Source organism: Diabrotica undecimpunctata, chromosome 7 (assembly GCF_040954645.1).
Source record: "Diabrotica undecimpunctata isolate CICGRU chromosome 7, icDiaUnde3, whole genome shotgun sequence".
NCBI classification, from domain to species: Eukaryota; Metazoa; Arthropoda; class Insecta; order Coleoptera; family Chrysomelidae; genus Diabrotica; species Diabrotica undecimpunctata.
In genome coordinates, this window is record NC_092809.1 from 78,268,098 (window position 1) to 78,285,230 (window position 17,133).

The 17,133-nt window shown below is 33.4% G+C and overlaps 1 protein-coding gene across 3 annotated transcripts in view; it reads left to right on the top strand.

Annotated features, from left to right (window-relative positions):
• The window catches only part of LOC140445513 (ATP-binding cassette sub-family C member 4-like), a 390,598-nt gene that overhangs the window by 281,349 nt on the left and 92,116 nt on the right, over positions 1-17,133 (top strand). For all 3 annotated transcript variants that reach the window (XM_072537582.1, XM_072537583.1, XM_072537585.1), the window contains one exon: positions 1,783-1,893. In XM_072537582.1, coding sequence (XP_072393683.1) covers positions 1,783-1,893 — 111 coding nt within the window. The remainder of the gene's footprint in view (positions 1-1,782; positions 1,894-17,133) is intronic.

Sequence of the window (17,133 nt, forward strand, 5' to 3'; positions counted from 1 at the left end):
CTTCTTTTTGTCTGGTAATTCTCTACAGTTGTACTTGTTCGTCGGGTAAGCATCTTTCTGTAGGCTTCATTTTTTTCTTTTGTTGCGTTCTTGCATTCATCGTCAAACCAATGATTTCTACGGGCACAAATTTCTGTTCGTATTTCCTCTTTCGCTGCTTCTTCAATGTCTTCCTTTATGCTGGTCCAGTAGGAGTCTATACCTGTCTGGCCTTCTTCATTTACATTTTGATTCCTTAGCCTGTTGGTGATGTTTGTGGTTCTATGTAGAGTTGCCATTTCTTTATTGTTTATATGTTGTTGGTTTTTTTCCTCTTTTGTGTTATTTCTTAGGTAATATTTATTTATATTCACATTATTTCTTTTTTATTCTTTTATTTTTGTGTTTTTGTTGTATGAGAAAGAAAAGAGAAAAGTTCGCCGCCATAAAATACCTGAATTTTATTCTGGCGAGTCGTAATCTAAATGCACTACATTTTTATCTACTTTACATTTCTACATATACAAAATATCACCAAAATTGCACAAAAATTGCGACAATAAAATTGGAAAACCATTGTTCTTAGATAAGCCAAATATTCAATTGGTTCACTGGGGAAAATAGTAATTCATATTGTTCGTAACGTGTCAAAAATCTGGTACGTCTAATTTTCGTTTATTTTATTAATTTTATTAAAAACACTCTACATGACTTTAATTTTTGTAAAAATTTTCTCAAGAAATCATTTTGTTAGCCATGCTAATAAAATGCCGGTTATATTGTTACCACCCAGTGTACTTCTTACCTAAATATTCTATGTTTCATCGTTCTATGACGCGAATCATCTGTGTAAAATTCCCGTTACACTTATCTTTTTTGACTAACTTACCAATGGTTTTTTGCTGCGAATATTTAAACTAATCCGTTTAAACAAGCCGCATAATCCCTTAAAGGTTCTACTGAAAAATATACCGATTCTGTCAAGTCACGTTTTTTTGCAACTATTCTAAATATTCCAAAATACCGTTTAGACCACACAGAAAACAGCAAGTAATGATATTTTTATCTATTTAAATATGTGTCTATAAAAATTCATACCTTTTTATTTCTATTTTATTTCTCGTTCGGCAGACGTAATCAACACATCAAAATATATGGGCTGATATTTCCGGTGATCGATTGGTGAGACCATTTCTTTTACCTGTCAGTTTATCTGTTGAAATATATTTACAATCACCGCAAGACGTGATTAACCCTGCCTTGACTGTATTTTTAAAAAGATCATTTGTATTTTCAAGAGGATGGAAAAAAGTTGTGACTGGCTGAACGGCAAATGCCTATGCCAAAAAAAAGAGGACGTGGCTCCTCCATATTATGCTTTACTTGTTCGTCAATATATATACCAACCAACATGTTCCATGGCATTGGATTGGGAAAAGACGCAGTATCGAATGGCCTCTTTGATGACCAGATTTGTCTCAACATTTGAATTTTCAACGAATGCCGACGAATCACTTCGCAAATGCTTCGGTATGTAAGAGAACGTTTAGAACAAAACCGTTATCATTGTACGGACACCGGAGGTTATCAGTTTTAGCATTTGATCAACTAAGAAATAGGTAACCAGCTAAAAATATTAATTTTAAAATGTTTTTGTTATTAAATCTTATGAAAATATTGGATCGAATTTAAAATTTAAAAATGTAACAATTGCATTGATACAACAAGAAAATAGCTTCAGAACAGCATTTTAACCGTGATTTTGAGTATTGATTTCTTGATATTTTGATTTATTTTTTTCAGTTACACAATTGAGATGTTCCGGAAAGGTTATCGTAAAGTTTTGGACGTGGATGATCTGTATAATCCAATAAGAAGTGATAGAAGTACAGTATTAGGAGATAGATTAGAAAAGTAAGTATTAACATCCTTTTTATTTGAACTAATATCTTGATGGTATCTTGAATCAAAATATGGGTAGTTTTTAATTGTTTTTATATGACTCTATATAGTTTCTTATTTCATATTTTTAACATTAAATCCAAACGAGCTACTAACTTTTTTATTTAAACACATAAATTACACCTACCACAAACGTTACTAATGGGCAGTGTATACACAAAATTACTAATGTTACACACAATTTTATTTCTTTCTTAATTATTACTCAAGCTATATTTGACAAGTACTTACTATTTGTCAATGCCCTATATTAAAAAATTGGATATCCGTGTAAATATTAAAAAAAAGCATTACTTACTTTCTATATGTACAAATGTTCAAGAAATGTTTAAAATGGATGAGTTACCAATATTTAAAATACTGTTTCTACAAATCATTCTTAATACATATTCCCAACTGTAAACAATCGCACTTGAAAGATTTGAAGACTAGAAAGAAAGATGTATAATATTATTTGTAAAAATATTTACTTCTTGGAACTAAGTATGTAAGAATTTCTTGAAGTTTAACTGTGAATAAACTGTTATGTTCCATTAAAGAAAAATGTGCTAAAATACAATATTTATCAACTAAGACATATATATATATATATATATATATATATATATATATATATATATATATATATATATATATATATATATGTATATAACAAAGTATTTTAAATAAAGCAGCATCATCATAAGTTTTTTAAAACATAAAATCATACCACTTAAATTATTCAGAGTCTGAGGAACCATTAATGGTTCGATATGAGTCCCTATTATATTGTCTAACTTCCACATTTTGGATTCGACTTTTTGTTCAACGTATTGCACACGTTAATGTTATGTAGTTGAAGTAATATTATCTATTGCATCGTAAAAAATATTTTTCATTTCTGCAAATTTAAATGTATAGTTTTTGACTGATACATAATTTTTCACTTCATCCCAGATGAGTTCAATCGGATTGAGCTCACAATGGTATAGAGGCTCATACTGTTATATGCTATAGTCAGAATCCAGAAATCTAGGCAGTAAATTCTTGGAAGTAATAATGATGGTTCATTGCTATTGTAGGTCTTCCAATGTCGTACGAAAAATATCATAAGAAGTTACGACAAAGCTACTTGTATTAAATAAATATGTACCTATTTATAATTATGTTAATTTTAATATGATTATTGTTGACATTTGGGTTATTATATATATATATATATATATATATATATATATATATATATATATATATATATATATATATATATATATATATATATTAATATAATATACATGGTGTTTATTAACGAATGGCCTTAACTTAATCTTAGATTCCTGAGATTAAAATAGGCCGATTTAAACTAACTTAGTCAGGGTGAAAGTTAAACTTTTATTTTTAAATATTTCGTGATAGGCATGGGATAATAACACGAAATTTGGTAAGCTGGAGTTTTTTGGGACGAGAAATCAAAATTCGCCACTAAAAATGATGAAGGACGCCACATACATCTTTCAGTGCTCGTTTAATACGTTCAATTTTTTTTATCTCCCACTCGACATACTTTTAGAATCAAAACTTTTATTCTCTTAATATTTTTACTTAGAAAAGATATACTACATCACTGTACAACCCATTACTTTTTATTATTGTTTTATAAATTTGAATTAATTATAATAAATAATAATTTTAGTTTAGAAGGAAATAGTCACATCTCCCTAAAACCGCGATAGTCGGTGAAAGTCGGCTACTCAGGTATTCAGTTGTTTTGCTATCGAAGTAAACAGTGGTGTGATGACGATGAGTAGAATACTATTTTGCTGACGTCACGTTGCCCAGCAACCGTCGATTCTATTCGTCGTTGCTACGCAACGTGACGTCAGCAAAATAGTATTCTACTCATCGTGGCCCTACCGCAGGACATGACTCACATATCGATTAGATTATCTAAGCAGTGAACACTTATTTTACTGTTATGAGTAATATGGAAAGTGAAAGCAGTAAAAGTAAACGACGTCCAAATTTTTCGATGGGAGAAAAAACTATTATATTCAATGTGTATTGTGGACTCCGTGAAAGGAATAAAAGTATGTCGGTCAACGATGTAGTTACCCTGTGTAGTGATTTGACTAAAGTTTCGACGAGAAGTGTATACAGAATTGTAAACAATTTTAAACAAAGTGAAGGCAAATTGAATGATGGACCTGTTGAAACCATTGAAACCAGAGGTAGAAAACGCATTCAGCTTGAAGATCATACCAAATATGCTATTCGGAGGAAATTCCATGCTTTCCTTTTTCCGGAACGAAATCTCAACCTTAAAGAAAGTTGAAGTTGAAATAAATTCCGATAATTCAATACCCAAAATATCACGACGTGTTTTATTGCGAACATTAGAACAAATAAACATTAAATATATAAAAAGAAGCAGGAATAGTGTTCTTTTGGAAAAAGATGAAATTGTTTTGTGTCGGAGAAATTACTTACAAAAAATCCGAGAGTATCGTCGTGAAGGACGAAAAGTATACTATTTAGATGAAACTTGGCTAAATCAAGGTCATACTGTCTCAAAGGTGTGGCAAGATTTGGAAATTAAAAGTCGTCGACAAGCCTTCATTGAAGAGCTTTCATTATAATTAAAAACACCAGTGGGTAAAGGACGGAGGCTCATAATAACACATATAGGCAGCGATTCGGGTTTTTTGGACAACGGCTTGTTACTATTCAAATCCAAGAAAACCAACGATTATCATGAGGAAATGGACGCTCAAAGATTCGAAGGTTGGTTTTCAAATATTCTACCAAGCCTTGAAGCAAATTCTGTCGTTGTTATGGACAATGCGTCATACCACGGTCGACGGTTGGAGCCATCACCAACGACTGCCTGGCGAAAAGGTGAAATAATCAACTGGCTCTTTCAAAAAAATATACCATTCAATGACAACATGTTGAAAGTCCAATTATTAAACCTCGCGAGGATGCATATGCCCGTTTTCAAGAAATATGCAGTCGATGAAATGGCTCGTGCAAACAACATAATTGTACATCGCCTCCCTCCTTATCATTGTGAGCTGAACCCTATCGAGCTTATATGGGCTCAAATAAAAAACCAAGTGGCAAGGAAAAACTTGAGTTTTAAAATGGAGGGGGTGAAGTGCTTGTTAGCTACTACCATACAAAATGTCACACCTGAGTCTTGGAAAAATTGTATAAGACACACTATAAAAGAAGAAGATAGAATGTGGGACTTAGACACAAGAGTGGACATTTCGGTTGAACCATTAATTATCAATGTAAATAATAGTGATCGCGATAGCTCTTCATCAGCCGACGAGTCGTCTTCATACGATGATTAATATTTTAACTTCCTGTGGAGGTCGAACCATTTTATTAAGATTACTTTCGTATGTAAGTAAGTTTGTTTTGTTAACCTAGTTTTCAAACATTTCATACAAAATACATTTTGTACCAATATACTTTGCTCTTAAAAAAAATGAATACTTCTTATATATATTAGGTATATTCGATTCGATTTATTTTATTTAATTATAATATATATATGTGTGAGTGTTTATATGTTCACTAAAAGTAAAAGTTCACTTCATGTAATCGGCAAGTTCAGAATTGGATTTTCATAATTATGTAAATTAGTATATTTAAAATATAAGTAATTCCAATGAAAAGAAACCTTTCATTGAAATAACGGCAGGGTAAATCTCTCTACCTACCTTTTTGATAATTAATTTTTGTAACAAACAAAAAATGTCATTAAAAAAAATTATAGTTTGTCATTAAATGTCATAGAAAGTTTCTTTGTCTCGTATGTTTTGTACAAAATTATGGAATTTGAAATTAAGTGTTTTTTTGTGATAAGAAGTATACACTTCAAAGTTAAATATAAATCTCATATCATATTATATTAAGATTAATTTTTAAAAGTCACTGCAACAGTGTGAACGATACGCTACTGAATGCTAAGCTAGGAAGTCAATGAGCAATTTATCTCTCTCTATATTATGACAACGTTGATCTACTATTCCTTTCTACCGGTCCTATAATGCGATGTTGTCATGTATGACTTTTACAAAGAATATTATCGTACCTACTTTAGATGTGTTCTATATAAGTATTGTATATAAATATAATATTATACATAAATATTGATGTTACTAAATACATTTTATTATATACCTTAACAAATACAAAACGATCATTGATATGATAATTTTGCTGCATGTCAATGATTAAATGATAAATTGCTAGAATATCTATCATTACAAACTGGCAACGATGTTGTTGGTTTATCGCATTCACAGTTCGGAGAATTTACTGCCTACAAATTTGATTCTCAAGTATATTCATTTCTGTAGGACTTTATTTTGATTCGAAATTATTGTCTCCCCAACACAATTTCATCCCTGTCCATCAAAATGCTGTCTCACTGACGACGTTGAAACTTGAAATATATTTTTTTCAATAATTTTTTTTTTTTTTATTTAAATTTACGTGTCTCGACAACTATGGTCATTGACACGGGAACAAACAAAATCGGTATTTACAATATATGATTAAGCTACAGTTTTGGTACTTTTACAAAATTCGTAAATATTTTATATTAAATTATATAATTTAGAGTGTCTTAAAAAAATAATCAAAGAGTTCATTGAACCAGGTGAACTAAGTATATCACTAAGGGTACCACTAATGTTATGCCGTCGTCGGGTGGAGCTGAAAGTACTGCATTCAAGTAGGATATGCTGTATGGAAAGCCGCGTGTTGTTGCAGCGTTCGCAGACTGGTGGATTTCCAGAACTCATGAGGTAACCATGCGTGAGACGAGTGTGTCCTATTCTTATTCGTCTGATTATGGCTTTGTCTCTTCTTTTTTGTATGGGAATTTGCAGTGGTCGAATTATTGGTTGTATTTGATGTAATTTGGATGTGCTTCTACTCCATTGATCTTGCCAATTTTCCAAGACTGATTGCCTGAAGAGATATTTTAGGTCCTGATGGAGCTGTATCCTTTCGACTGGATGATCAGGGCAATTAGCTTCTTTCGCCGCTTGGTCCGCTTTCTCGTTACCAATAACACCTACGTGCGAAGGAACCCAGATTATGGAGACTGAGGTGCCCGAAGTTAACAGCTGATGACAGTGAGCGTGTACCTTATTGACTATTGGGTGTTGTGATCTTAGGGTTTTTAGTGAATGTATCGATGACAGAGAGTCGGTGCATATGGCTATACGTTTGCTGCTTTTTGGTGTGACTTCTAGCGCCTTGTTTATTCCATATAATTCCGCTGTATGTATACTGCAGATAGTAGGGAGGCGAAATGACGCTATTGTTTCATTTGTTGTAGTAACAGCACAGCTTGTACCATGTTCATCTTTACTGGCGTCTGTTTATAAGATTGTATCAAACTTTTCCATGTCAATCATTTTGTTGAACTCTTGTCTAAACATACTAATGGGGGTTTCCTTTTTGTCGTATCTACATAGACTAATGTTAAAACTAGGCTGATTTCTGGTCCAAGGCGGGGTATGAGGGATACAGATCGGGGTCATATGTGAAAAATCTGTGTTGTTAATTAACTGGTGTAATTTGCAGTCAAATGGGTATACAGACCTAAGTTTTTCTGTTGGCTTTATTACTGTGTGTCTGGCAACAAGCTTGGCAGCTGGATTTGAGGGGTTGGCAGAGACCTTTGCAAAGTAATTCAGAAGTAGTCTTTGTCTCCTATAGGTCAGTGGAGGTTCATAGGCTTCAACATGAATGCTTTCAGGTGGGCTAGATCTAAAAGCACCAAGACAAATACGAAGAGATGTGTTCTGAACGACGTTAAGAGAATTTAAGAGAGACTTGCATGCAGACATATAGAGTATGCTACCGTAATCAAGTTTGGACCTAATTAGGGCTTGGTAAATTCTGAGTAATACTTCCTCTTCAGAGCCCCAGTGATAGTGAGCAAGAGATTTAATTATGTTTATTCTTTTTAAACAATTAGCTTTAGTGGTTTGTATATGATTTCTCCAAGACAGTCTTTTATCAAACTGCATACCTAAGATTTTATGGTTATCTACTACACGAAGCGGAGTTCCATGCAGTTGTAAATTAGGTTGAGGAGACCTGTATTTTTTACTAAACTGGATTACTACAGATTTAGGTGGTGAAAATTTGAATCCTGTACTTTCTGACCAATTGGTTATAGACTCTAGGGTGTTTTGGAGTAACGCGCATGTACTGGATGTGGTCCTACCTTGACAAAATAGAATGATATCATCAGCGTAAATAGCGTGTTGAACTGGTGCTTTTATCGTAGAGCATATGTCGTTAATACAGATTAAGAATAGTGTGGTGCTAAGTATACAACCTTGAGGTAGTCCATTCTCTACAGCTTGTGGTGCAGACATTTTACCATTTGCAGACACTTGGAACGTTCTATCCGTTAAAAAATTATTAATAAATGTTGTTATATTACCTTCTAATTTGAGGTCACTAAGTTTTGCAAGAATTATTGATTTTGAAGTGGTATCGAAAGCACTCTCTATGTCTAGAAAAACGGCAATTACCTCATTCTTGTTTTGCATGGCGTATGTAATTCAGACTGAAGTGAAACCAAATTGTCCATAGTGCATCTATTTGATCTAAACCCTGACTGAAATGGATTTAGTAACTTATGTCGTTCTAAATACCAGTTTAGACGATTATTTATCATTTTTTCTAAGACTTTACATAATGAGCAAGTTAAAGAGATGGGTCGAAATGAACTGGGTAATGCTGAAAGGCAGTCATTCTTTTTAATTGGAATCATAATGGATTTTCTCCATAGCATGGGAAACCGTTGATATGTCCATAAAATATTGTACAGATCTAATAATTTTCTTAATGTATCTGAATGTAGTTTTTTAATAAATATTGAGGGGATATCATCTGGTCCGGCAGCAGAATTTTTTAGAGAACTAACAACATCATAGTGTTGCCGAGAGGGGGCATTTGGGCCTGTAGGACCCATCGCCGGCTCTTCGGGCTCCTTCCTACCCCCGGAATTGGATCGGGTATTCACCATCTTTGGTTTGTCGCTGGTAGAAAGGTTAAATACTACCGCTGTTATAAATAACAGTTCCAGTGACAAATATCTGTTATAGGTAACGGTTCCAAGGAACAGTTACAAAGTAACAGAGCAAAAATGGAAAACAGATAGGTAAAAATGATCTAAGTATTCCTTGACTTACGGAAGGAATAACTTAGTAAACAATTAAATTAAATGGTATAAAAATGTAATGCAAAGAAAAAAATGTTTCTAAGTGTTTCTTGACTTACGGAAGAAACGACTTAGAGTGGAAAAATAAAATACTCAAAATATAAAACGAGAAATGCAAAAATGAAACAGATTATAGAAATATGTCTAAGTGTTTCTTGACTTACGGAAGAAACAACTTAGAACAGAAAATAAACAAGAGAATCAAATATAGTAAAATAAATGCACAAATATTTATAAGTGTTTCTTGACTTACGGAAGAAACGACTTATAGAAAATAAGAAAAATCAAATATAGAAAAGATGTGAAAATATTGCTAAGTGTTTCTTGACTTACGGAAGAAACAACTTAGCATAAAATAGAAAATAAAGGAAACAAATGTATTAAGTATTTTCTTAACTTAAGAAAGAAAATATCTTAGATAAAATATCGGAAATAGTAATGCAACAATGATTATGAAAATATTTCTAAGAGTTCTTTGACTTACCGGAAAGAACTACTCAGACAAAGTACAAATCAAAATATAAAATAGAAAAAGCAAGATAAATATTTCTAAGTGTTCTTAACTTACGGAAGAACAACTTAGACACAAAATACAAGAAAAATAAACAATCAGTACATGAACAAATATAGATCAATGTAATATCCTAACCTGAAAAGGTCTGAATATACAATAATGCTAAAATAAAAAGGTATACAGAAAATCAGAAATAAAACAATAACTTAGTTGGAACAATAATAGCACCGACTAGGTCTACAGTAGAAGAGGCAAGCTCGACTGATCGATGAGAGAAAATCTACCTGCTTTTATGTAAAACAAATCCTTTGTTTTACGTAGCGAAAGTGGAATTTCCCTGCATCGAATCAATTAGAAATTTGGATTTGGCCAACCTTGGAATTCCCAAGTATTTTGACCGATATCCAAATTCCTTGATGCCTCCGGCACGGCTGTCACGCCTCCGGAGGACAATAGAGTTCGTTCAGAGTAAACGGTAGGTTAAGTGGATTAGGGTTCGATGAGGAGGACTGAGGAGGGAGCTGTTCGTCTCGTGTCAATAAATGGTTAATTCTGTTTTTGGATTTGTCTAAAAAATATTGTGCCAAGGTATCAGAGATTTTCTGGTCGTCTGTAATAATATTATTTTCATGGATAAGAGCGGGTATTTTATACGTTGTGTTGCGTCCATTAATTTGTTTTATTTTGTTCCATACTTGCGTTGGAGATGTGTCAGCGGTTATAGTACTGGAGAATTTAATCCAAGATTCTCGTTTACTTTCTTTTATTACTCGTTTAGAGTTGGCCTTTAGTCTCTTGAAATTAATTAAGTCCTTTTCTGATCGTGTTCTGCGATATTTGTTTAAGGCCTTTTTGCTAGCTTTAACTGCTAGCTTGCAAAATAGGTTCCACCATGGTACAGATTTTTGGGATGGATTAATGGAGCACTTTCCTATGTGTTCCTCTGCTGCTTGCAGTATACATCTATTAAATTCCTCAACATCAGTATCAGCATTGTTTTGATAAACAATTTCGTTAACTCGATCCTTAACAGATACGCTGAAAAGCTCCCAATTAGCTTTTGAGATATTCCATTTGCTCTTAACATAAGACGGTTTAGCTTCATTATTAGTGATGAAAATTGGGAAGTGGTTGCTATCATAGAGACTATCAAGCGTGTATCAGGTAAGAAGAGGAGCTGTTTTGGGATCACTAATGCTCAGGTCAATTGAAGAGAAGGAGCCAGACTGTATGTGAAAATACGTGCTACTTCCTGTGTTTAAAAGACTAACATCATGATTAATGATAATATCCTCAATACTCTTACCTCTACCAAACGTATTTCTGGATCCCCATATAACACTATGAGCATTAAAATCTCCAACAAGAATAAATGGAGCTGGAAGTTGGTTAATGAGATTTAAAAGTTCAGCACTGACAAGATTATAGTTAGGAGGAATGTAAACATTGCAAATGACAATTTTGTTAGGGCACCATGCAGTTACTGCTACAGCTTCCAGCGTTGTATTTAACAAAAATTCTCGGTGAAAGACATCATTTGAAATAAAAATGGAGGATCCACCGCTGGCCCTTAAATGCGTTGTCCTAATAAAATTATAGCTAGAATAGTTTCTAAGATACGGATTGTGTGTTGTGTTAAAGTTGGTCTCTTGTAAGCAGAGAAAATCAGGGACGTGATCTGGGATTAACTGTTGTAATCGTTCAAGACGGGGGAAAAACCCGTCACAATTCCACTGAATTAATGTGAATAAAATTACAGATTATTGTAAAGACTTTTGAGACTGTTGAGATGCGTCTGAGTTGCTGTCATCATCGCTTACGTCATAGGATATATCAATACTAGATACACTTTCGGCGTCATCAGGTTCCAGTTGGAGTTTAATTTTTTTATTTATGCGTGTTATACGATATTTAATTGCCCGTTCTTGGAGAGATGAGTACAGAAATTGTAAATTTAAGATCAAAGATTTAATATCGGTCGTGAATTTCAATGCTTTGGTGTAAGGATCGTTATTTCCAAAGGTGTTTTCAAGGAAAGCTATCAAATTATCTTGAGGAAGTATGAATGCTTCTGGTGATTTATTGTAGGCTTTTTTTATATCCTCTTTAGTTTGTTCAGTTAGTCCGGTTTCTATTGATGGGTTTGTCCTTCGTTTCTTTCTTTTTTGCTTAATGGTTTTATCCTGCTGTATATGGCTGGCAGGTGAAATGGGTGGAGGCATGCTAACAGTGTCATCTAGGGAACTGTTATCATTCGTGACCGTCGATACTTCTGAGCGACCTCGTTTAAGGGCTGGATTTAATGCGGTAGTTGTGTCCAGTTGTGCAGTATCTGTAATAGGGGTCGCGCTGGAGGTGTCTGTCGACTGTGTGTTATTTAGTAAAGGGGTTGTGTTCGTGGATAATTCGGGATTTGAATTGGGAGTTTGTGTCACATTAACAGTTGGAGGATTAGGGCACTTAGAAGCAATGTGTCCTGGTTGTTTACAGATAAAACACTCCATTTTATCTGTAGATAAGAAGATTCTAATGTCAATACCTTCAAAAGGTATTACAATTGACGTTTGTAATTCAAAATTATCTGTATTGGAAAAAACATATACTTGGCGTCTAAAGCTAAGGATGTGAGAGTACTCATCACCTGGGATACCAGCTCTTAAAAAGGAAACCGGGGAGGCTAACTCAAGCCCAAGATTTTTGATGGCAGATTCTACTAAATCGTGCGGAACGGTTGGGGAAATATTTGATATGACAATTATTTTTGTAGGGGAAACCAGTCTGCGAATATTTAGGGTAATGTTCCCTATCTGAATATTTGGATGGGATGTCAATAACTGTTCGACTAAATTGGAATTGGTAAGATAAATACATATCCTATTATGGGATATCCTAGAAGCAAAAGAAATTTGTTTGGGACCGATAATATCGCCTATAGCTCTAACATAGTCATGTAATTTAAGGTTTTGATCAGCATGTAATACTACCGCTTGGTTGTGTTTTGGAAACGAAGGTTTAACTATGGATGTTACTATGGATGCATACGAATTTGTTTGTCTAGAAGTTGCATTATCTGTAGTTTGAGACATATTTGAAGCTGAACTGTTTTGCACGTTACTGCCCATGTAGTCAGAAGCAGAAACAATATTATGAAATATTAATATTTGTTTAGTTTAGAGTGTTGTTGATATTTAAACATTTTGCCGGCACCACAGGTAGCCGGCTATCACTTTTCGATGTTTAAGCTAGTCCATTAATATTGATGTTTCTAATTAATGTAAAAAGCAAAAAACTGGATCTAATTATAGATCCGAATAAACTAAATAAATCTAATTTAAAATGTTCAAATACGTACGTTATAATTACTGTTATCACTCACTGGTAAACTCGTATTTCACTGCTATTAATAAACACAGCAGCAATCGTCGATGTTTACACGTCGAGGTACAATCAAAAACTCATCTTCAATAATTTGAAAAACGTAGTTCCTTTGAAATTATACAAAACCGGGTCTTCACTAACAACCCTCAGAACTGTATTATTGTAGGTATTTCATTTCGAAAATAGAATTAGTGGATTATCCTTCTTATTGCTTCTGTGTCAAATTCATTAACGATTCTCAATTGGTTTTGGTGCCTACAATGTTCTGGTATTTTCATATTCTTGAACCACATTTCGTACACTATGGCTACACATGCCTACAATAGATAAAAAGTAGCAATACTAATTGAAAAAAGTGGAAACACGTTTTCTAAAATAATGGAGAAACAATATCAGTAAGTACATAGAAATCGCACTTTTCGACTTTATAGGGTTCTCTGCATCTTCGTTTTAAATACATTTATAATCATTTCATTTGTTTTAACGCCAAAATGTCCGGTTACTGGTCTTTTTTTAGGTGGACTAAGGGTTACATCAATCTAAAGTAGTTCGTCTGCTGTATCACTGCTTGACATTTTTCTTGTTCTATTTATCTTCAATAACTGAAGGGAAACATAAATAAATTAAAATATTGGTTTCTCTTATCTTTATCCAAGTGATTACCACAAACTATTTTTACGTTTGATGAATAAATACTTTGTTTTTGGATACTAAAATTTTACTACACACTATAAAATTTAACAAAAAAAAATAACACGACCAGTAAATAACTCAACGATAACTATAACGTTACAAAACACAAAATATTATATTAACTTATAAACCAATACGCTACAATTGGTCGTGTCAGGCCTCGATAATTTGCTTATAGTTGGGAATATGCAATATGAATAGACTTTAACTGTTAACATCTTTGCAAAAGTCTTAAATTTTTACACAGTATCTAAAAATACAATAACATATAAAAATGGGTGTTCTATTAAAAATAACGTTGATTTCAACTTTCAGTACTTGAGCGAAGATGCAGGTGTGTTTTGTCCTTACACCTTGTCCTGATGCCTTTGTTTCGCGCACCAGTCATAGGTCGCTGGTTTTTTCCCTTGGGGAACAAGTTTTGTCCTTAGGGAAATAGGTTCACTTTACTTCTTTGAAGGACCACCCAGAAAACCGGGACAAATGAAAATTTCGAAAAGAACGTTTTAACAAGTCTATTAAAACAATTACAACAACGTATTTTGGACGCCGATAACTTGCTTACGATAGCTGATTTATGAAACTAAACTTTATGAAACTATAAAAGACTGTGTTAAACCTTCTGAAGTGATAATTAGATTTTTTGATTCAGAGGAAAATGAATCGAGAAACTTGGAAGAATTAGAACTCCCATTTATGCAGTGATATTCCAGCGGAATTTAGACTCGTAGAAAGTTGCTTATAAGTCTTGTACAAAGTGTCGATATCATTTGCACCATGTAAAATATCATCTACATAACAAGAATTTTTTAGAGCTTCAGCAGCTTATGGGTATTTTTCTTGATTGCGAACTGCCAACTCTTTAAGGCAACTGGTACTTAAAAAACTAGCTGAATTTGTGCCGTAGGTCACGGTCTGAAGTTCCAGACATTTTAATTCTTCTTGCGGGAAATTGCGCCACAGAATGTTTAATAGAAATGTTTGTTTCGGGTTAATTCTTATTTGCCTAAACATTTTTTCGATGTCTGCGATGAGAGTATATTTGTAGAGTCTAAAGCGAATTAGAATTTCAAACAAATCAGGTTGTACAGTATAACCTTTGAGCATAATATCGTTGAGAGACACATTTGAGGTTGATTTCATTGATCCATCGAATACAACCCTGAGTCGAGTAGTTAAGCTATCATGCTTGAAAACACAATGATGTGGGAGAAAAAACTTATGTTCGGACGATTCATTAATCTTAGAAAGAGGAACGTATTTACAATGACCCAAAGAGACATATTCTGATATGAATTCAGTGTACTGATGCCGTAATTCGTCTGATTTGTTGTGCCTTTTTTCAAGATTGAAAAAACGTCTTTTTGCTAAATGAAGTAATTCACCTAATTTCTGATATTCATTAGGGGTCTTCAGAGGTAGGTCTACTTGAAATCTGCCACTAAAAAGAATTGTTAGCGAAGATTTGAATATGTCCTCAGCTCTCTGTTCTGAGGGAGTTAATGTTTTTGATTGAATAGAAGAGAGTGGTTTAGTCTCTTCTATTTCCCAAAATTTCTTTAAAAGAGAATCAAGATCAGCTGTTTGTGCGTGTAATGAAATATTTGAGGAATGTGAGTGTGCATTATTCGTTGAAGGACTCGCGTTTGATCCTAACATTGCATAACGAGCGTATGGGATATTTCCACCTACAATATAACCCAAATGAGTGTTTTGAAGATTAGGAAGGTTTGGGTCTAATTTTATTAAGCCATAATTAACTAGGTCGAAATAAATATCAGCTCCTAAAAGGATGTCTACTTCCGACGGGGTACAGAAATGTGGATCTGCAAGTTTTACATTTTTTGGTATTTTTAATAAATTTAAATCCAGAGCGACTTGTGGATGCTGGCACGTAATGCTTTCGAGGACAGCACGGGACAGATTAAAGTTTTTACCAGTAGATGTGTTTGAATAGAGATTAAGGTCTACCATCTTGTTTGAAACAGAAGAAGTTTGAGCTATACCTGATATTTGAAGATTTCTGGTATAGGGTGAACAACAAATTCTTTTGGCTAACCTGTCTGTTATGAACGAAACTTGGCTACCGGAGTCTGTTAAACAACGAACGAAGATGGGATTATTTTGAACATCGTAAACAGTTATCAAAGCAGTTGAGAGTAAAATTTGCAGATCGTTTGAATATACAGAGTGGGACGAAATATTGCTCGGACCTGGAAGATTTTGCGTATCTGGTAAACATTGCGGAATTGCATTTGGAACAGAGTTGTTCTGCGAATTTGCTTGAATATTCTCCGAAGTGGATTGAGACGAATGATGATTTGGACGTTGATGATGTGAATTACGAACAAATTGATTTTGGGCGGGTTGACTTTCAGAATTCGACCTATATGAACTTTGCCGTGAAGTATTTTCCGACGGATGCGAAATGTGAAGCAAAGAGTGATGTCTTTTATTGCAGGTTTTGCAATTCGAAGATGAGGAACAAGAATTATATATATGACCACTAGCAAGGCAATTAAGACAAAAACCTTTGTTTTTTACTTTTTGTATACGCTCTTGAGCGGACAAATTTAAAAATTGTTGGCAAGAGTATACTTTGTGTGAGTTAAAATTGCATACGAAACATTTAAAAGTTGTATCTTTATTATTTACAGAAGTATGAAGAGACGGTTTTGATTTATAAACTGTTTTTTCTTCAAAGATCAAATTTTCCAATATCTTCTATTTCTTTTCAATGAAATTCAAAAACTCATCTACTGTAGGAAGTTCGTTGAAATCTCTTTCGGATTCAAAGGATCGTTTCATATTAAAATCTAATTTTTGTGTGAATATGTGAATTAAAATTCAATCTGCAAGATTGTTGGAGATATTTAAATAATTTAGCGCACTTAAATTCTTTTTTATGTGAGTTAAGAATTCTCGCAAGTTTTGAGCAGTATTTTTTGCTAATGAAGTTGTTTTAAATAAGTGTTAATTATTAAACATTTGTTTTCAAATCTATTCTTAAGTGTATCGAGAGCAACGGAAAAATTTGAGCCTACAACTTCCAAATTTTCAATTAGTTGTAGAGGCTCGTTCTTGAGAATTGATTTCAAGTAAATTAGTTTTTCAATATCTGAAAGATTTGAATCATTTACGATAAGTTTTGTAAACATCTCGATGAAACTAGGCCCTATACTAAAATATTCTATAAACTTGCTATATTTCCATCGAAATGTGGAATTTTTATTTCCGGTAGGCGGATATGATGGTTATTTGAATAATTTTGTTGAGCTGAGGTGCCCACAACAGAATTTACTGAAATTTTATCAATTTTATCCTTTAGAGCTGATTCTAAGGTTAAAAATCTGATCTTCATTTTGAA